This window comes from Poecilia reticulata, chromosome 3, assembly GCF_904066995.2.
Source record: "Poecilia reticulata chromosome 3, P_reticulata-male-v2, whole genome shotgun sequence".
Classification (NCBI taxonomy): Eukaryota; Metazoa; Chordata; class Actinopteri; order Cyprinodontiformes; family Poeciliidae; genus Poecilia; species Poecilia reticulata.
Genome location: NC_088832.1, coordinates 30,252,208 through 30,274,990, shown reverse-complemented (window position 1 = coordinate 30,274,990; position 22,783 = coordinate 30,252,208). Strand labels below are relative to the sequence as shown.

Genomic DNA, 22,783 nt, shown 5'->3' with positions numbered 1-22,783 from the left:
AACCTGCTGAATTCCCCACAGCTAATGTTATTTTACATTTGTATGTGTTCTGTTTAAGAAATTGAAAAAAATCCTGTTTTTTTTAAGTGTTTAAACTCATCTGATTAATCAAAATAAAAACATTTTTATGCATCTAGTTGTTTGTGCATGCTTTTTCAAGCTCTTTAGTATCTTAATAAGAAGAGGTGGCGAAATTCCCCACTATCTATCTGCACTATTATTTCAGTAGTAATTGTGGTGATTCTTTAGGGGCAGCAGCAAGCCCACAGCTCTGATTGATGTCAGAAATTATGGCGAGGAAGGAAGCAAATCAGCCGTGCCTGCTGCATCTACCAATATCACAGCACACTTTCCCAACTTGTTGGTTAAGGGCGAGCCAAAGCACATATCAATCATATTCACAGTACCTATTGATCGAGTGCAGATTTCAATCAGGTAATGACGAGTGAAAGAATAGAGGGAGCCAAAACATTTATTTTGAGAGTAATTTTTTTTGACAGTTGTGATGGAACATGTATTTTGATGTAAAACAGCAAAGTAAGGAAATGGAAAGGAGCTAATCAGAACATTTTTAAATATCTTGTTTATGTATGTATGCACAAAAGTACAAAGATGTGATTTGTGAAAGGGCAAAAACAGCATCTGCATGTTATTAAAATAGATGCTTTTCTTTTAAAGGCCCCCTGGTCCATGTTGAAGCATAAAGAGAACAAGAAGGATTAATAATAGTTGCTTTATGAAGCAGGTAAATGCTACGTAATTCTCCAAAGTCCATGCTGATGCTATATCAGATCTCTGCTCGGACACTTAGAGGTTGGAAGACTTGAAAAGTGCAATATGTTGTAACTAAAAAGTGCTAAAAATAAGTACACAACTCCCCTTATGAAATAAAATCATTCCATGAATAACAAAACGGCATCCAGCTTTCCTCCGCCTCCCTCAGTAGTGCAGAAAACAAACTAAATCATTTTATAATTCACAAACTCATCCTGTGACTACCAGTTACCGAATAGTTCAAATTGAAGTTTAAATAGGACTTGTAGTGTCCTGTATTGTGCTGTAACAGCAAGTGATTACTGATAAATAAAAATTCATTGTTCATCTGGGTTTCTGAATTTTGTATCAAATGTCTCAGCTGGTCACAGTGTTATCTGGTATTTAAGAATTGGAAAACAGCAGTTGTGTTTTTTTTTGTTTGTTTTAACTGGCAGGAGCCAAATTCGCAGGAGTCTTTTTTCTTCAGCTCAGCTTCATGTGGTGTTTTTTTGCCTTCAAAACACTCAAAAAGTTGTACAATCTTTTGCATCCTTCATCAAAAGCAAATTTAAAATAAATGTTCAAAATTGGAAAGCCTTCATTTGATTCTCTTTGGCAACATACTTAAATGGCAGAAAGTTCATTTTGGCTGTCGCAGTGTAATTTAGACTGGCTTAGCAAATACAATGCATGATTTGTATCTGAAACCTAGATTATTGTAAATGGATCCCTTTTTTCCCATTAGCAAGCGCCACTCTACGACAGTTCTTTTTCCAACACTTCCCATTCTTCTTTCCCCAAAAAAGACAATTTTCTCAATTTCTTTCTGGAATGCATCCAGGTGTTGGTCCAGGGAGTCCTTTTAAGTTTCAGCGTCGTCCTGGAATGTTGGTCATTTGAATGCTGTCCCCTTGGAGTCCTGGGTTGTAGTAACTGCCATAGTTCAGGTCCAAAGGTTCACCATTGTCTAATCTGAGGACTGATAATTAGAAAATCACAGGTCAGTTATTTTAGAATTGGAATGTCATTTTCAATTGAAAATCCAAACCAAACCAAATCTAAATATTTATATCCTAAGAAATTAAATAGTAATTTTACAATTGCAAGTTGTGTTGATTTGTTATCTTCATCAGATATCAAAAGTTGTTTCATGATTTGAAATATTTAGTTGTAAAATAGGGAGAAAAATAGAAATCTGTATGGGTCCAATACTTAGTTATGGCACAGTAATTCTGTGGAGATTGGTTTAATTCGCTTTGTAGAAAGAAGGAAGTCATTAGATATTGTGAGAGTGTGAATGAACACGTGACAAATGCACTGCATGGACATGCAGTGCATTTGTCTACAGATTGCTATTATCAATATATATATAATATGTCTCTTCAATTAAGCTTTTGTTTTACATTTTCTTAACAAGGTTTCTTGTGAAAAGAACAGTACAGTTCTGCACTTACAATGGCTCAAAGTCCAGTTGACTTTTGTAATCTGGTTGCACCACAGACAAAATGACCTGTCGCCACAACCCAAAATGTCTATAATGCCTATATACAGTATGAATATTCGCTTGTGGGCGTGTTGAAAAAAAAATGCTTTCTGCATTCTTGTGCCATTTAATTTTGCTCTGAGCTTTACAGCGAGGTTAAATATGAGGGTGCTTAGGGTAAACTGTGACTGACAAAGTACCTAGTATCTCAATGCTTATGACAAGAATGAGACAGATTGTTCACTATCCTATTACGTGACTATTTTGCTTGGTGAGGTTTCCTCATTATGGAGGGGTTACCTTATTAAAGCAGGATGAGTTATGCAGCTCCAAACATCAGCCTATTACAGTACAGTCTGGAGGCAGTAAAATCTGCCAGCCAGCACATCCAAAGCTCTCTTATTAACACGTGTTAATTGGCTATGTATCATGTCTCCCAACAATGTTAAACTTATGGAAACTAGTTTAAGAATGAACATAAAAATTCTCCGGGAAAGTAAATGTGCACTATTAAGGAGCAATGACTTGGACATCTGGCCTAGCAAAAATTTTATTTCAACATTTATTCTAAAGTTGAAAGTCAATCTCCCATCAGCCAGATGGACATCCATCTATCTATCCACAGTGTTGGGCAAAAATATTTACACTCATGGAATTTTTTCCCATCCTGTCACATTACGGATATATGAAGGGGATAAACAATGTAGAGCTTAGATCTGAAATTGATGCAAAACAACACAGTATTTCTAATTTCGCTATTAAATAGAAATCTAAAAAATGATGTAAACATTTGTATTCAACTTCTGTTATTGTGATGTCTCTAAATAAAATCCATTGTAATTGAGGATACTTTGAAGGACCTGCTGAGAAACACAGCAAAGCAGGACAGTCTGTTCATAACTATTACTATCAAGCATTTATGGAAGATCAGCAAGGACAAAACTATTATTGAAAGAAACAGTAAACGTATGAAGAAAGTTTTCCAGTCAGATGATGGTTTGTGGTAAGCTGACACGACACTGAGGAGGAGAGGCCTGTTAGAGGTAGAAATTAAACTCGTTGCAGCCAAAGCTGCAGCGAAATTGTTTAAACTGAAGCATTTTAACGTAAAGTGGCCAAATCTAGATCTAAAACTCAATGGAATTCAATGACAAGATCCAGCTCTTTGTGTTTACTAGGGCTGCTGCAAGCCACCAAAACAAATCCATAAATTAATGAATTAATTTAAAAAATAATTTGGGCATTGTACACTTCAGATTTTTACTTGTAAAAAAGTTAAATGTGTACAATTATCTTACTATAATAAACAAATTACATAAAATCCCAATAAAATATAGTTGTGGCTGTAAGGGACAAAATGTGAAAACTCTTTAAAACTAGTACGAATACTTAGGGAAGGAGCTGTATTTGCAACAGTCCCACCTCTTCTGCAGGCTCTGGTGAATAAAAGCTTTATCTCCCGCATGGAAAACATCTTCTCAGCAGGTGTCTTAGGTTTAACCTACCTGGATCTGAAGGGTACTCCTCCACCAGCTTTCTGTGAGTGAAAGCTTTCTGATGTTTCTTTTTCAGAATGATGTAGGCCACCAATCCCACGACGGCTGTCACAGCTGCTGTTCCCAGCACGGCCAACCAAGCCACACTCCTCTTACTCCTGTAAGGATCCACTACTGAACCTTCATTAGAGAAACGAGGGGTGTGGGTGGGAAAGAGTTATAAATAATTTGTCAACAATTAAATGATTTATATCAACTCCCATCTTTGAGGGCTAATTTTCACATAATTGGGGCTGAAAATGTGTTTTTGAAAAACGTGTTGGCACGCTGCATAGATACACATCCTAATTAGGCAGAATTGCGGAATTTACACTGTGATAATTAATGCAATTAACATGCCAAAAATCACGATCATTTTCTGAATTCATTTGAATATTTTAAGGTGCCATGCTGCGTTCATCATCTCAATAAGGTTTATGGGGAGTGAGTAGCACTTGGATGACATCTCTCAGTTGATGTCTCTATGGGTCACAGATATTAGAATCCATTTAACTAAAGGAAGTTATGGCTCGCACAGAACATCAAGCAGAAACAATATTCTGGCATGATGAGTTTTGGGAAGCTGTTGCATAGCCTTCCTCATTCTTATTGGTGTATTAATAAGAGCAGATACATATAGGCCATATGGTCATATTTTAATATGACCATCTGATTCAGCAAAAAAAAATTAGAAATTCATTTTTTCTATCAGGAAATGTTATGTGCATGGTCATATGTACAATTTTGTTTGGCACTGGAATGATGTTACATCATTCCAGTGCCAATGATTTTACATCATTCCAGTGCCAATATTGTTTTTATTGATAAAAACAATACTTTTATCTTTCAGCAATACTGAAGTAGGAATGCAGCAGTTCAATAGCCAAAGATCAAAATCAAACATTTTTCCTTTACTCTGCTGATCAAATACTGATGTGTGTATTTTTTTTTATCCTCTTCAGTAAAAACTTCAAAATGCCAACATTTTATTCATTCACACTTAATTAAAAGTATTCTAATTAAGTTTGCATTATATACCAGCAGCATAAACTTGGGTCTGTAAACTATTAAGATCTAATAATCAAAGCAATTATATGGAGAAATATGCCGAGGTTTTATTTGCAGTTGTACATTAAACAATGAAATGAACCCAACAACTTTGTATTTGTCAGAGTTCAAATGTTGCTATCCTAGCCTAGAAATAAAATAAAATCTTATAAACGTGCATTCACTTGTTTGAAAAATATTGTGAAGCCCAGGAGATTAAACTGATTGAATGAGCAAAGTGAGACCTCTAAAGGTGTATAAATCAAATAAGTGTAAGTCAAAACTGACATTAGCATTTATCCTGCAGCCAGCTGTACCACTGTAATATTCACTGTGGCCAAGTGAAATCAAACACCAAGGACTGAGTGGGTGTTTCCATTTATTGAGGTAAGGGAAAGCAAAGTATTATACTACCTGCATATTTATAGATATTTTGTTTATCTCCAGAACACGGTGGGGAGTCATTGTATGTTGTCTGTGAACATGCTGTGCCTGTCATGGTAACTGTGAAGAATCTTTTCTTTTTTTTTTTTTCTTCTGCTTCTGGCTCGCCCACAGTTTCACAACTGTTCCTACCGTTTATTGCCATCATTTGTTAGTGTTACGTCTTGCTGTCACATCTGTCCATGGGATGCGAGTTTTATTTAAAATCCAACCCTGTACCTACTCTTTATCGGCCATTTTGTTCTCACTGAGCTTGCCCACATGTAGCTTTCCGGGTGGTTTAACAGAAAAAAACAGAAGAATCTCCGCTTGAATTGCACAAATGTGTATGACATGCAGCCTTTCCCACTCCCAAATCTTCAAAATCTGGAGGTCGACACCACAAAGCTAGTCTCACGCTCCTGCATTAAGTGAAAGGCATCTTTAAATTCAGGACTCTGCTGCCTTTTTTCAGGCTGTTTTTGCAGCTAAAACAGGGTCTCATTGTCCTGCTGAGAGGGGAGCTGTAACAGACCCTTTCTCCCTTAGAGGCTCCATCGATAAAACCTGAAACTCAATCCAACCTTTGCCTTTGAAAGAACGAACATTTGTCCTTTGCCAGTGGGAAAAGAAATGGAGCCAAATGTGGGTCAGGGAAAGGGCGGAAATACCCAGTGTGTTAACATGCAACCGTGATAAATGTGCTTATAAGGAGCACATCTCACAGAATACATTAAGGATTTCATGCTAGTTTCTCTCACAAATTAGTGTTTGCCTTATAAAAAGTTTAAAAGATGTCACTCTTGTAATCAGGATGTGTTAAGTACATTTGAATACTCTCTTTTGAGGAAAAAAAGCAGGATTTCTCTCAGGCAAACTAGTGAACGAACGGCCAACATGAAATTTAAAACAACTGCAATTTATTAAAAAAACAGTAAAAGCATCATAGGGTTGACCACGCCAAAAATGTTTTGCAATCCATGTAACTCAACCCAATCTTCTGAACTGCTTCACAAACATTACCGGGTCCAAAATGCAGATGGACTGGACCACTGTAGTGTTGAGGAGAGTATTTGAACCCTCACAGATTTCTTTTGCTTTTTTTCTCTCGTATTTCAGATAGTCAAATTTCCAATGTAGGATAGGATAGGAGTAACCTAAGTAAAACCCAAAACCAAGTTCCATTCTATGTTTTTATATGGAAAAACATTCTAAACCCACCCCACAGAAAAATTAACAGCCACTGTCAATTAGGATATTTTATTCAGTCTGATATGGGAAAAAGTATCAGACCTTATCTAAAAAAAAACTAATATATAATGACATAGTTAAAAGGAATTTGAAAAATGAAATTTTGAAAATGAAAAATGGTGATTTTTGTTTATCCTCATAGGGCCAGGTCTGGGATATATTTCTGATAAGTTTTGCGCATCTGTACCTCCAAATAATTATTTTTGCTTTCTTCCAAACTATCCATTCGTGAATAAGTATTAAACTAGTTTCTAGAAAGGCACATATACAAGAATTAATTTTTCAGGTCTGAAATATGTTTCAGAGTCGGCCATACCTGTGTCTGTCGCAGAACCCCGATCCGAGCCAATTCCAATTTTCTTGTTAGCCGATTCCGGTGTGTCTAAAACTGCAGTAGTGGTGCTCTCAGACCTTGTTTGTGTGGTTTCATATGGTGGCTCAGTTGTAGTTGAAGATTTGGTGGTTGACCCCTTTATCTCTGGTGCTGCTGTGGTTACAGTGGTTGACCCCTGTATCTCTGGTGCTGCTGTGGTTACAGTGGTTGACCCCTGTATCTCTGGTGCTGCTGTGGTTCCAGTGGTTGACCTATTTATCTCTGGTGCTGCTGTGGTTACAGTGGTTGACCCCTGTATCTCTGGTGCTGCTGTGGTAACAGTGGTTGACCCGTTCATCTCAGGTGATGCTGTGGTTGTCACAGATGTGTTGGTATTTTCTGTCAGGTTTCTTAATCTTTCATCTTTTTCAGGTGTTACAGTTGTTGTTGTTGTTGTTGCAGGTTTTTCCGTGGTCGTTGTGGACTGTAAGTTAGGGTTATTGGAGAGGCCTCTAGCGCTAGTTGTAGTTGAGTTGAACTCCTCTTCAGGGTCCATCATGTTGGTTTGGCTTGAGTTTGCAGACGTGGTCACATTTCTCGGAGAGATGGCCGCGTCTGGCAATTTTGGTTCTTCAGCTGTTTCATTTTCAAATGCATGGGGCATGATTGTGCTGACATCACTTGAATTTGCACTCTTATCCTGACTTGTCATATTCTCCTCCTCTTCAGCCATGAAGCCAGATGCTATTCCGCTGCTCAAGCCATTGTTGAATGCTGTTACCTGATCAGTTCCCTGGTCAAATCCACCGTCTCCGCTAGATGCAGCATTTTCACTTTGGACTTCATTTCTGGGCAGCTGACGGAGCCAGGTCTTATCAATTGTACGTCCCGGAGAGTCGGTTGAATTTTGCAGACATACCAGGTGAAATGCTTGAAGAAGCAGGAGGAGGCTTGCTGTGATTTTTAAAGGCTTCATTTTTCTGTTGTTTTTCTGGACATAAAAAGAGAACAGACAAAGTAAAAACTAGGAATACACATCATATTACTTTGTAAGTTTTCCTTTGATAGCTTTATTTACATGTTAAATGTAAGACTGAGATACATGATAGGGTATTTCATTATCAGAGAGATCTCAGAAACTAAACCTATTTGTCACTGATTTAAAAACTAGAAATTGTGAATACTAAAGTATCCACAAAACAAATTAAGAATAATGTCTTTATAATTTAATTTACTCATGTAATATAAAATCTTTAATAGAGAAGTGTCTCTATTCACAATATCCAGAATCCAAACCAACAGAATAACTCCTGCCCTTTTGGCCAAAGCCCAACATGTAGGCTATGTAAGCTTTTAAAAAGTTAAAACTTTAGAGCTACAAAGATAAAAAAAATAATATAATATAATAACAGTTGTATCTTCTTTTGCATGTGTATGAGTTTAGAGGTGGATAGATTGGATTTTTAGTCCAGTAACTAGGTTCAAATCAAGGGTATCTTCATAACAGTGCAGAACTGTTGAGGGGAACATCTTTGCATATTTCTCATGGGACAGTACAGACCTTGACAGTGTCACTAGAACTGTCGCATGAATTTTCAAAGAGGTGTCAAGATACTTCTCTAAAGCATCAAAGGGAACCTTTGAAACAGCATCAGGCCATATCAGCAAATATTGGTATCTATTCAGCCTTACAATGATTGAAAACAAAATGAATGTCCATGAAGATGTTAAAAATTCCCTGAAATATTTTCAGTTTTGAGGTGAATATCTTTACAGGCTTTAAGTTGCTTTTACATCTTGATATTTTAGTGTGTCTTTCTAATGAACAAATGAGAAGCTGTCATGTCTTCAAAACATCTATTGTGTCTCCATTTTGTATGGTGTGTGTATACTGGGAGGAAAGGTGTAGAGTTCACAGGACAACAGGATGTCTCTCTTTCTTTTGTATTTTAGGATGAAGTGCTAGTGTAGGGATGGGTGCTTATTGACCTGAATTGATCAAATAACTAATAGCTGACGTAACCAAAGGGTAAGAGCTGTGTCCAAACTGAGATCTGTGAATTTTCAATGGTGGGTGAAGTGTCTACATGCTGTCGCATGGCATTAACTCATGTTATTATTTTGCTCGTTGTTTTCACATTAAAGTAGCAGTTGTGTAAATTCTGCATTTGTATACAGTATAAATAGCGTCGCAGAGTTGCCACACTCAAGACAGAATGTTTTGACGTGCGACCAATCAATGGCAGGCTGCCTTAGCTGGGTGCCAAATTGTGTATTCTACAGTATCTAATGGGTAGGAAGATGATGCTACAGTGTTCTTTCCCTAAGGCAGCATATCTTCTTTTGCCATTAAAACACACAGCAAGTATGCAGTATAGGCATGAGGCTATAATCATCCTCTGTCGACATTGCGGATAAGATCAATTATCCAGCTTTGATTTCTGATCCATACCAATTAAATGGGTCTTTCTAAGGATCCCCTAAAAATTCCTTCATGACCATAATTGCCATGTGGCATTAACAACTAGTAACAATAGATGTACATTTCAGATGGACTGGTAATAATTTGCAGTCACAAGGCTTCTAGATTTTCTTGTCAGTCTGTTGCTGCAGAAGTCATTATTATTCATGTTGTTTAAAAACAGTCCGGCAATGAGAGGGAGTGGCAGGATGCTCTTGTTATTTCTTATTTAAATATTTCCCTTCCTAATGAAGAGAATAACAGTTTATGTGACATTTAATAAAACCCACATCCAATGGGGTAAGTTTTATTTTAATAATTACATGCCACCCAGTTGCAATTGGGTGAGTCATTTTCTACTATGGGAAACTGCAAACTCAAACATTGTTTTAATGACTATAGAGCACAGTATTCTGCTGAGCACCAGTGTTTTTTCATGCTTCATAAGTACAAATACATTTAACAATGCATATTTTAAAAGCTAAAACATCTTAGAAGTGTTTATGATGATATTGCATTTTGGTTTTCTGTGACTAAAGCTCCTCTTTGCACACCTGCCAAGAGTAAATGCCTTCAGGAGAAATCTTTGTGTGCTAAACGGCTGTTTTTCCTTCCACATTTAAACTCATCCTTAACCACACTGAGTGCAGCAAAACATCTCTGCTTTTACCAATTTCCCAAAAGTTCAAAAACAAAATTGTTGCTTTGATAGTGCAGGTCAGGTCCACTGACACAAGTCATAATAGAAATCCTTGAGTAGTCGGCCCTGTCCGACTTCCTGAGACCCTCTCAGATGATAGTTAACAGCTCCAGGATCATGACACCCTGATCCGCAACATGGGGAGCTCATCTGCGAATTTCTATGCAGTTTATACAGTTCAGCAGAGTCGCAACACAATCTTTAGAAAAAAATGTGACTTACTGAAGGGGTGAATTGGCACAAATGCTCTGTGAGCTTTGTGTTCTCCCTTCGGCATGACTCCTACATACAAATGACAGCAACTCCCTACAGGGCATGGTTGCTCTGAGTTTCTCTGTTGATCTACTGCTTTGTTCCTTCTTAGTACCACAGTGAAAGGATCCATCTACCGAGTGTAAAATTGGTGCCTCCTGGAAATAAGGACATGCAAATGAGGTGATTTTATTTCTGATTCAGCCTCTTGTAACAATGCCATGTGTTTGCTGTAGCAATGCAGTCTGGACACAGCCAACTGGAAATGATATAAAACAATTTTCTCTTAATTAATGATTGTTTTTCTGTGTTGTCATGCCTTAGATTGACAAACAACAATGAGCTTGAAACAGTAATCTATGGTCAGTTTCTCAACAGCTTGTTTGTCATCCTCACAGCATGTGCCAGTTTTTGTCCGCTCTTTGAAAAATGAATGGAAACGCTGTGGGTGGTATGACGGCGCCTGCTTGCTGTGTGAATACTGGATCGATCAAACTGTTCACATTTGCCTGTCATTTAGAAAAGTGTTTCAATCCACCAGGGTGGAGAGAATGGAGTGAGATTAAGTCACCGGGATGAAGTGTTGATATTTTATTTTAAAGAGGAAGAAAAAAGGCAAACAAGTTTGTGTTTCGGAACAATGTGTGCTTTGTATCGTTATTTTCTGTCACACAATGTGGTAAATTGCAGAGGTAGAAATATAAAAGGTAAAATATAAAACACAGCAAATATTTTTGCATGGAAATTATGATTAACCTGAAGTGCAGCTGTTGAGTGAAAACTAAAAACAATGCTCTCAGAAGGGAGCCATGTAGCTTGTTCCACCTCCACTGTCCTTATTTCTGTTTTTAACTTGTGGACACTTTGAACCTTTGCAGAGAAGCAAGGTTTTGCGCATCTGTACCTCCAAAGTAGAAAAGAACGTTGCTGTTACTCTGCAAGCAATCTTTTCTAGGGGTGCTGCATAGCATTATTAAAATGTTGCAGTATTTCTCCCCAGTGAAGTCCGCATCAGGATGCTGTATCTAGTTGCTGCAACTGAGGGACTTTGTCAGGTGAAATAAACTTAAGGTATTGTTTTGAGCTCCCCAGGTAAGTCCTTGAAGCTCAACACTGAATCTGTTTAAGACTCTCATTTTGAACAATGAAAGAAAGTTTTATTCTTGACCTGCCCTGTTCTACTGACAGCTAATAAAAAAAACCCTGAGGAGGCCTTCATCACTCTTCAGAGGGTGGTATTATGTATTTTCCAGGTATGTAGTGCAATTTTATAGCACAAACGAGTAACTATGTTACCGTCAGTTGTTATAAAAATATATACATCAAGCATAAGTTACAAGAAATTTGACATTGCAATATGATGCTTTTAAATTAGCCTTTCTCTCTTTAAGAAGTTCCTTCTCTTTCTTTACCCTGGTTATATGAAGTTCAACAGACACGCAGTTGCATCAGATTTTTTTAATTGCTTTTGCTGTTAGTCTGGAGCAAGTGAGTGGGGGAGGCGTAGCTATGGGGAGTTCTGTGAGGCGGATACTCAGCTGGACACTGCAGCCCTGAGGAGGAGGTTTGTGGAAGTAGGTGGCGCTTTGTATGAGCATGCGCTTAGGCGCCCCTGAATTCAGGGATTCCTCAAATATCCATAGAAAAAAGCAAAACTCCAGGCATGTTTCTGATGAGGGAATAACATTATAATATGACAGCTCAAAAAAGTTGATTTACATGATTCTGTCTTTAAATCATTTTTGTGAGAGCATCATGAGATGGCTAGCTGTCTGCTACTAGCAGCATTAAGGTTGGCTTCAAAGTTTCCAGTTTGTGCAAAAGTTAACAGCAATTTCTTCATAATTTCTTTTTTTTTAATGAAACTTTTTAATCTCCTGTAGTTTAAAATCTAAAACATAGAAAAAAAAACTTAAACTGGACATAATATAATGCATACGGAAGAGGATTGGGGCCACTGGAAAAAAAAAATAAAACAGTTCTGACTTTAATCTCATAATTCTGACTTTTTTCTCAGAAGTCAGAATTCTGAGAAAACAGTAAAAATTCTGAGATTAAAGCCTGATTTTTTTTTTTCGTTTTTCCAGTGGCCCTAATCCTCTTCAGTAAATATGTGTTTGCTAAAACCAAAAATTTTGGTGACAGAAAACTATGGTTTTTCAACTATGAGAAGCTAAGATGTTTCAAAAAAAGTGGTTAAATAATAAATTTTTATCAAATGTATTTGTACTATTTTAATGCTGGAAATAAGTATACACATAAATAATAAATTCTTCTCTCTGCTTTCGAGTTCTCTGATTACACTGCAGGGTCTGGATTGTAAATAAAACCAGTTATTGTAAAACAAGTCAGACAGGTGACGCAGCAAAGATATTGACTTGTTCGGATTTCAGCCATGTAAATGTATTTGACGTCTGTAAGGAAACAATTCTGATTAAACAAAAACCTTATTTTAAGCTTTAAAACTGGTTTCAGAAATGCCACAGGTCACCTGCTGTGATTCAGACCTGTCAGAGTCAAACGTTACCAGTATTTTGAGCTTGTGCTACCCACATATGTGGGTTGTTTTAATCCGAACCACTGTCACTTCCTCTCCGTCATGTTATTCTCACATCCTCCCTCGGCACCGCTCTGAGAGTATATTTGACCGCGAGCGTCACACCAACAAGCCTTTGAGAGGTCAGGGGAGACAGCAGGAGACGTGTTTACCTCTGACCCGTCACGCTCAGAGGAGCCCTCTGTTGAAAAGAGTTCCCACTCTGCTGAATTGTCAGAGTCTGTAGCAGCTATCGCCTCAGCAGCCCTGTCAGCCTCAACTTTCCAGAGATCCAGTCCCACGTAAACAAAAGAACACACAGTGGCTAAAGGTAACACTACACCCTGCAAACCATTCAGCCACCACACAAAGACCAATACGACTAATTATGTGACATTTAAGCCGCCCAGGCTTTTCCTATGTTATTGTCATCTTTTAATTTATGCTAATATTAGTAACATTTCACGTTGTACAGACCTGTTCTCTGTTTTTATATAGTAATAAGAGAACAGCTATTCTTTTTTATACAAAAAACTTATGATCAGATAAACAACTGATGATAGCTCATTAAAGATGTGTCAGTCTAATAACATTTAAAACAACTAACTCTAAATTATCTTTACCTTTGTGGTTTGTTTTTATATCATACTTTAATGTAGCTATTTAAGGTTTTACAATTAGGTACATAATATAAACTATTATGCTTCCTTCCTGTTAAATTCTGTGCCATGGTTTCAGGACTCTAACTTCCTGAATCTAAAGCTTTGTAAAGCCACCACCTTGCCTGTTAGGATTATGTAAGCCCATGTGTCATATATGTTGCTAAAATAAAACTATATCCTCTGTAAATCCTTACCTTATTTTTTAAGCTGTGTCAGATGAGAACAGGTGCACCGAAACGTCTTCGCTGGCCTGCCAATATGTAAGAATGAATCATTGGTTGTCCTGGAGAGAGAAATGGATAAAAGGAGGAGGAGGGCCTACAAGAGTGGCATTCACAACCTGCTCAACCTGTTCTTACACCTGCCAACACACCCAGTACTGCATTCACCTGGTTCTTTGGAAAGGCCACGTGGGATGGAGATTGGAAAAACAAAGAAAACAAGAGGCTTTCAGGGTTTAGTTTGTCTTTGCTCACTTATTTCATGTTCTCATGTAGAAGCCAATAGAAGTCTTTAGTTGCCACGCTGGATCTGTGAATTCCCACAGTGGGCGGAGTCGTCTTCCACTTGTCCTCTGAGCCTCCTCTCTGTTCACCTGGGGACTGTAGACGACAGCTGGTCGTCATGGTAACAAAGAAGAGCCGAGCAAGCTCGGGTTTCATCCACGCCTTTTGTCTTAATTCTATATGAGTCTTTGCCATGTGACGTGTGACTTTGTGAACTCGCAGGTACCGTGCGTCAAATGAGCTGGGATTGTTTTTGTCTCGTTCTTCAATCAAGTGAGTCATGCTGCCGCTGAATTCATTTGAGCAGAAGAGTGAGGCGGATGAAGTGGCACTCGAAGCTCGGTGTGCTCCGAGCTGAGAACAAGGAGTGGTTGTGCTCTCTTGTTAATGTAACCCAGAAGTTCAGGTTTCAATTTAAAAGTTAGAAAACAATTTCAATACCCTGAAAACCCTGAACCCACTCAATGGAACCATTATTTTCGGTTATAAGCTCATATTAGCATCTGCAGCTTGTGTCAAACTTTCCCAGTGGAGTATGTCAAGTATGTTCCTTTTTTTTTTTTTTTCTTTCTTTCTTTCTACTGTTCCAGTGAGAAAAGGTGAGCTTTACAGTGAGGCACAGTGCCAAATTCCATCTGGTTCATTTATTCCAGTAGCATGTTAATCTGTTTTGCATGATGTCATGTATCATAACAAATATTTACTATGCTTCTATCATTTAATTACAAATAGAGCTGCATAATATGATAAATCGCATTCATCATTGCAATGTCAATATCAATTCAAAACACTGTGTGTTTGCAATATTCATTTGGACCTTGTATTTCAAGAGCCATGCATTGCCTCTTTGCATGTCAATTACATATTTGGTCTCTAATTGTCATCAAAGCACATGCTGAGACCCTAAACCCAAAGAAAACAGTGAGCGCATTTTAATTACGAAAAATAAAATACTACCTACTACAGCAGTGCTATTGCAACTGCATGTTTTTCTAAGTACTGCTATAATAAATATAGTGTTATGTACAGGGTTGTAATAAAAGAATGATGCCTCTATGCATTTAGCTTTACCAACACAGGACCGCTATTGGACAATCTGAGAGGTATTGAGGGGTTGTAAATAAAATCAAATTAGATATTTGGTTAAACTATTGTTTTTAAAACCAGTAAAAGTACCTTGCCGTTCCCTGACACCATTTGATATGGTCTGTAAAATAAATTCCTTATCTAGTAAATTTTGCAAGATTTTTGCTGAAGTTTTAGACCTTTTGATGCACCAAAAGAGAAGTAGAGCAGTAACTTGATTGGTTCAGATGAGCCTAAATACGTCATCTTTTCCCAAACAATTTGAGTAAAGCGAGTACAATGTAAAGATGAAAATCCTGGGAGAGCAACAAAAATGTTACAGTGTCCCAGTGTGCCCTGCTTATTTTTATAACCAGGAAATACATACGCATACTGACAAGCATGTGCTTCGGTGTTCTAAATATAACCAAATGAGATGTTTAACCCTCTGAAAGCACCATTGTTGAGAGCTCTGCTGTTGATAAAGTGATAAAGTGTCATAAAGGAGTTTCAAAACACGCAGTTGAATTTGCAAAGTTTCTTTACAAACAGCTTGTTGGCACTTTATGTGGTCTGCCAGTATTTGAAGCTAATGGGATCATGTAGTCTCATAGGAGGCATGAATAATAGAAAAACATCTAAATTTTTAACTGAGTGTAAAAAAGCTTCATGCCTCAAGCCATTAGGATTTGAAAGCCATTAAAAGCCTAGAGGGTACTTTATGACAAACTTCATAACAAAGACATTGCGTATTTATGAATTGCCACGTTGCAGTGTAACAGCTATGACAACTGTCTTTGTCTTTGGCAGAAATAAATTAAAACAGAGAAATTAAAGTCATGACAAGAAAAACACTTTTACAAATAGCTAATTAACAAATTAACACAGTAGATTACACAGTTTATGATAGTCTTCTGTGTCTGAACTGTTAAAAATGACTACCATTATTTGAGGATCATGTAGTGACAGGTGGAGGATAAGCAGCCATTCTTCTCAGCTTACTTTCCTTTTGAATAATGAAAGTTCAGCAAAGTAGATTTTAAAAATCCCTTTAAATGGTTGTCCTATATCTTTTGAAGCATTTTATCTGTTCAGATACAATATTGTCAATTTCTCAAATATAAAAATATTTTTAAGAAGCTTATATGTGTTGGCAAAGCAAAATCAATTTTCATTATCAATTTAAATGCACAGGTGAACTTGAAACTATTATATAAAGTCTGTGAAAGAAAATCCTACCAGTAGGTTTTATGTCTTGGTTTCAATTTATAGTTTAGAAAAGTCATCAATACTGTTTCACACTTCAACACAAAAGCTTGATTCTCATAAGGCCTATGAGAAATTATAATTGAAACGTAATTGTACGTAAATATTACAAAATTATCTAAGGTTAGGGCAGTAACATTAAATACCAGAAATGGATCTTGTCATAATGTTAAGTTTTTGTAAAGCTTTTTTCATCTATGAGTTTTGTTTTTAAATATTTTGAGTAATTTCTCTGCTGGTTTTTGTATTCTTCTTCTTATATGCACTCATATATTATATACAATTTTTATATATATCAAATAACATAAAGCCAAATATTTTCACTTGTTGTTGATATATGTTATCATTTGTATGTGATATATAAATATACATTCACAAATGTTTTATTGTGTTTTTAGGTGCCTTTTTTTCACAATCTTCCCCTTCAGTTTTTTATCAAAGATAACACAGTTCTACTGGCAAAAAATTGGAGTTCAACAACAGCAAAGGCATTCCCAAAGAGCTAGTGGCTAAAAACTTATACAGTGGATGGAGGAATGATGCATCTCACAATTCATCTGGCAGGTTATTGTTTTTTTTTATTTTATTTTATTTTATTTTTTTCTGTTTCTCTCAGACAGAACTTTCACATACTGCACTGTTCTTCTGTCATGGATACATTTTAGGCCTCCGGACACTTGTCGACATCAAACGCTTCACACTACACTGATATGTGGCAGGTGTTGCTGAAGGATCTTTGGAAATCACACAGTTATTATATACATAGAAAGGAATGTTGGTCAGATTTTTGTCTGTCTTTTCTTTGTTTGCGACTAAACGAAGTATGTGGCCTTGAGCAGATTACCAGTAATGATAAATGTTTTAGGAAACAAAAAAAGTCAGCATAAATATTCAAGTGAAAAAGACCATTCTGAAAGAAAGGGATCTAAACATATGCTGCAAAAGAAGTTATGCAAAACTTCTGCTTTGGACAAAAGAAGACAGTTTGGCCTCCTAGAAGCAAAATGTAGTGAAACTGAGACCGGATAACAGCTTAATCTGAGTTGCAAAGCAATTCCAAACGGCAGAATTCACAATCTGACTTTTTTTTCTTAGTCACTAGAGATTCCTTCTTTCTGCTGAAACACAAGGTTCAAATCAATTAAAACTTTAAGCAAGTGACTTTTGATCATTATACAAAAGAAAGTTCAGTTTCTATTATAGATCACTTCATTGCCATATGCTTTTTTTTCTTCTTCTAAAAAGTGCTTAATTTTGAGCAGCTTAATTCTTCTGCCAGAAAGAGTAAAGCATGTAATCCATCAGAGCTAATTTGATAATCCCTAGAGACTTCAACATGTGGATCATTTTCAGCTCATTTTACTTTTTCCACTAAAACAAATGATGTGTAGAATATTTTTTATGAATAACTGATAGTCATTACTACTGTAATGCAGAGCGTTTCCTCAAAATGGTCTCCATGTAGATGAAATAATTCACAAGAGTCCCACGTATTGGCAAACCTTGAACAAGTAGAAAAGAGAGGAAATGTCTCCTTTAGTTGTTTTTTAATTTAGTCTGTCCATCATTCATATGTATGGATCACTGCTGTGCAGAAGCTCTATAGTTCCACTGAATAGTAATAAATCTATTCATGCATTCATGCTTGCTTCTGTGCATATGTGTTTTTGCATAAATTCCTCTCAGATATAGCATTTAAAATGGCCTCATTGAAATGTATGCTGTATGATTCTTTGGAAAAAGAAGATTCGTGTAAAATATCAAGGTTTGTGTAGCATTATGACAAACTTATTGAATGAAAAATTACAAATGTCACACCCTGAGAGGAATAAATGCTTTTTTTGGTTGTACCCTTAAGAATGATGGAACACAAGCTTCACGGAATCCAAAGATTTCCAGGCTTTAAAATCAAATTACAAATAAAGTGTTCTCATTTATCAACAAAAACCATGTTAAAACCCAGGAATCTAACTTCTTAATTGAATATTTGAAGATTCTCTCTTGTCTAACATCATCAGCCATTTCTGGGTGTAGAAGAAAATAGGGCTAAATATATGAACATTTATGAGCCTATTGAGAAGCCACTTTGGCTTCACCAGAGAGAGCCAGCAACAAAAATGGCTCTAAAGAGAAGACATAATAGCCTGAATGTCATGATGGGCCTGCACTTATCTGAATCTCTGAAGCATCCTTTAAGCTATTACAGAACTCTGATTAGAAAAAATCTGAACTCACTGCTTGTATTTCCTGCTTAAATTTGAGAGACACCAAGTTTCATTTGCTTACTATCTTGATTTGAATGAGTACAGTTTAAATAATGTCTCGTCTTTTCATTTAATCCTCTAAAATAAAGCACTCAGATGTGCCTGTTAAGCATTAGATTTATTGAGTGCTTTCTTGTATTCTTGAAGACTTTGGCTGCTGTAAGTTTGTGCGGTTTAGTGTGAACAGAAACACTTTGCAATTCTTTGGAGAAACAATGAAAAAAAAGGGAAAAAAAACTGTTTGCTCCCACTTATTTCCTCCGTTGATCATAAAAAGTGCATAATTTCTAGCAAGTCTAATCCTTTGTGGTTTCCCCCGTGAGGTTTTAATGGATTTTGACTCTGACTTAGTGAAAATGAAATTTTGCACTAAATTGCCTCTAGGCGACACATTTATCTGAGGTAGCAACATGTAGCTTAATTACCAACATACGCCTATGACACTGGAGTAACAGCTACCTCCGCATCCCTGCATACTAATTCAGTCCCGTCTCTCTCTGGAGAGGCCCAGCATGCAACAGAGTAAGTCTGACAATCAAGATTTACCAACAACCATCATTATAGTTTTAAGTAATGGACATCTTGCTTTGCTTTGGGAAGAATCTCAATGCCACACTTTTGTTTTTTTTATACTAAGCCAATGGTATGTCTTTCTCTCTGGGCCTGATTAGAGTCCATATCCAACTGTTACATTGCTTTGAACTCACAAAAGGAAATAATGATACCCTCTAAAACCCCACAAAGAGCATTGGAGTCATGTGTGTATGTGCATGTAGGAGAGTGGATGCTTTTCTGTGGCTCTGGGGAGGATGCTTCACTGTCAGAGTTGAATTATCTTCTTCAGGTTTATGTCTGACAGAAACCACAGAGACCCCAGAAGGCAGGAGAGAAAGCTGACTGGCTGTGCAGTGATATCTCTAAAGTTTAACCCTTACTTTCAAACCTCATAAAGTGTCGAATGCTTTCCTTCCCTCTTATTTGGAGCCCAACACGTGTCAGTTTCGTGCCCTTTATGAGAAACACAGACTCAATTGCGCTGGCAGCTTATTAACTTTTTATTGTGAATAGCCAGTGAAAGCATTGTGAATCCATTTGAGGGTTTCCTATATCTTTTTATTTCTCTACTATTTTTAACATCAAAAAACGCAGCTCTGCTGTCTTCAGTTGTCAAGACCTCAATAAAAAATGCATAGTAATATTCTGAAAGTCTGAAGAAGAACAGCTCAATATTTCTAAAATAGGAATCTAAAAAATAAATGTAAAAAAAAAAACCCAATCAATTGCCCAAGATGTGATTCCCTTTTCAGAGGAGATATTTATTCTTTTTGGGGGTGGTGAAATGCAGTCTTGCAGGCAGGTGAACACCACAGGGAGTACCACAATAACCTGATTTATTAACGTTGAGAGATTCTGTTTTCAGAGAGTTAAAGGTATAAGTAAATCGTTTAACTTGAATTTGGCCCATAGCAAGGTTATTCCCTGCACAGAAGTGGAACTTCACTGTATCCAAGCCAAAAATACAAATCTGTTTGTCATCTTGAACACTTCGGTGTGTGAGGCTTCATTTATATTCACGCTTTTTTGACACGAAAGGACAAACAAATGCCGTTAACATTTTTCAAAAGCACGTTATATATACATCCTTTGTCTGTAGAAATAGAGTGACTGGCATATTTGTATAAAGTACAACATGCAGATACATTAGTATTTACGGTATTTTACAACTTCTGTTTTTGCTTTTAAGTTATATCTAAGTTATTTGTCAAAATAATGTAGTGAAACCTCTGAATCCGTATGTGATTTGTTCAAAGAGGCAGTTTGTATCTTGAAAATACGTAAATAGAAATGCCACAATAAAATAGATGAATGAATAAATAATGGGGGCAATGAACAGAGTTTTTTTTTTTTTGGAATAGAAGCTTGGAATAGTTGAGAAGACTATTTATTTATACTAACTTCCAATTCTTTGGAAGGACAAACAACTTCCTTTGTGACTTAAGGAAATACACTGTTGTACATTCTCCTTCATAGAGCCATGTACAAAAGGCCCAAATCCCAAAAAAGCAATGACAAATCTCAGCATCACTGGCATTTCACGCTACTGCCTAGACCAGATGGCAGATGTCTCATCACTATCTCCAGACTTGCAGCTAAAAGCAGGTCATTTACACTTGCTTGTTAGAAGTCCCAAATCATTGTTATGGTAAAGAGTAATGTTGCATGAGGTAGGTTTGTTCGGTGTAATGCTGTGCACAGAAGCATTGCGCTTTTTCTATGTCAGGGGCACAGTTCTTTGATGCCTTTGGAAGTAAACACCTCTACTGTCTGCTGCTTTTTGTGGCAGGCACAGGAAAAGCAGGGAAAACAACAATATGCAATACACTGACAAAAGGTAACTAGAGGTGCCCACGGCGCTGGATCGTGCTCTGGATCTCGTACTTGCAAACAATTTTCTTGGTATTCCTATTCAGAGGAAACCTTGTTTAATGGGGAAATCATGTGAAATATGCATTTGGAAGAAATTAAATTCAGATTTTAAGTTTATGGATGGAAATGGTCTTGGCGATTAGGCAACATGCTTCCCCCGGTCATCACACTACCTCCACCATGTTGTCAGATTTTTATTGAAGATGTAATGTTTCTTTTTTCTTTATTTTTTTAGCTTTGGACTCACTTTTGGTAAATCAGAATTATGAAAATGGAACTTGACTAAGGCATGTGCAGAATGTAATGCTTTTATTGTTGATCTAAGTTCCACCTAAATGACTCCTCAGTTCACTCATACAACAATTTTGGTTGGCTTGCCAAACCTGGAACGATTCTCTGCTGTTCCATGTTTTCTCTATTTGGGTGCTTTTGGTCCCCTCCAGACTGGCAGATGTCTATGACATTTCTTTAGATTGGTGCATGATGTGTTTCTTTTTCAGATGCATTAGCCCGCTTCATATTTTCAGACAGTTTCTTTTTAAAGTGATTTCTTAATACTTAAGTCTGAGTGTGGCAAGGGAAACTAGACCAGTATAGTTATTTGTTGTCAATTCATGATTTAAAAGGGAAGGAAACGATTATTTTTTCAAAATGACTAGTTTGCATCATGTTTGTTCCCTCAATGACAAAATCCATTTAAAACTGCTTTGGCAATTACTGATATTTGGTTTCCCAGATATTGTTTGATGATCTGAAGCATTTAAGTGCAGCAAAAAAGACATAGAGAAGATAGTAGAGGAAACAAGTTTCCTCTACACGCCACATATTATGGCTTGGATTTTGTGGGTAATAACTTGTATTCCCATCCTTTTCCTTTTTTCTCTCTCCTGAAACCAGAAGCATCCACCATCCCAAATTCAGTTCCATTATGATCACCAGCTGCTACTTTTCTCATTAGTTTCCTCACTGTATACCTCACTGAATAATTCAACCTTTGTAGTTTGTTGCACTTTCTCTTCCCTCAATTCACATTTTCTCTATCTCATCATTTTGTCGTAAACCCTATTTTTTTTCAGAACTTATATTGTAGATTTATCAAGTAAAACATTGTTGAATAAAGATAAGTTCTTTGCAGACATTTGAAAAACAAATATCATTGCAAAAATATGTAAAAAGGGGAAAATCTTTCAGGAAAAAAAAAGCAGAGAAAGAGGAAGCGAAATGTAAACTGAAAAGATAAAAAAATAGAAAAGAACTGACATAGCAGGCTGGCAGGCGGTGTGGCGGCCCCATAAATGAAGGCTAATAGCCCTCAACGCAGTTTGAATTGCGACCTTGACACCTTTGCTGCATGTCATTTGCTTTCCCTCCCTCCCCATTTCCTGTCTGGTTACTGTCAAACCAGAGCACTAGCACCGCAAATTCTCAAAAAAGAAAACTGAGATGGGAGAGCAATGTTTAATGCAGAGATCAGCAACTCCCGTCCTTCGGTGCCACATGTACTATACCTTCTGCATGCGTCTCTGCTCCAACAAACTTGGATGAAATGAATGCTTTGATGACCAAGCCAAACAGCAAAATGGACAGGCCCAGGAGGTAATTCAGCTTTTTTGAATCTATGGTGAATTGTTGGATTGGTTCTAATTCACAATCTCCCCCATGAATGTGTTTGGCTCTGTTCCTGGTGTACCTTTCTCTTCCACACCTTTTCCTTTCACTTAACCTTTTCATAATTGTGTTTGGATGCAGCAATCTGTGAACAGCCAGCTGCTTCAGCAACAACCTTTTGTGGCTTACCCTAAATATCGAGCATATCAGGGTCAGGTGGACATTTGC

The 22,783-nt window shown here is 37.0% G+C and overlaps 1 protein-coding gene across 1 annotated transcript; it reads right to left on the bottom strand.

The window, feature by feature from the left end:
- Positions 1-454: 454 nt before the first annotated feature.
- Positions 455-13,957, bottom strand: LOC103462719 (uncharacterized). Its single transcript, XM_081605457.1, has 4 exons — positions 13,614-13,957; positions 6,812-7,799; positions 3,745-3,915; positions 455-1,735 (listed from the first exon to the last, which is right to left on the bottom strand). Exons 2-4 carry the CDS (start codon positions 7,782-7,784, stop codon positions 1,626-1,628), a joined length of 1,254 nt encoding a protein of 417 aa, XP_081461583.1. The 5' UTR covers positions 7,785-7,799; positions 13,614-13,957; the 3' UTR covers positions 455-1,625.
- Between the last annotated feature and the right edge of the window lie 8,826 nt (positions 13,958-22,783).

Bases quoted from the DNA above. Each gene is read 5' to 3' on its own strand.
- LOC103462719 (XM_081605457.1), bottom strand. From the start codon at position 7,784: ATGAAGCCTTTAAAAATCACAGCAAGCCTCCTCCTGCTTCTTCAAGCA. The intron at 3,916-6,811 runs GTATGGCCGACT...TCTCTAATGAAG, and splicing joins GGGTTCTGCGACAGACACAG to GTTCAGTAGTGGATCCTTAC. The intron at 1,736-3,744 runs GTAGGTTAAACC...TCTAATTATCAG, and splicing joins GGAGTACCCTTCAGATCCAG to TCCTCAGATTAGACAATGGT.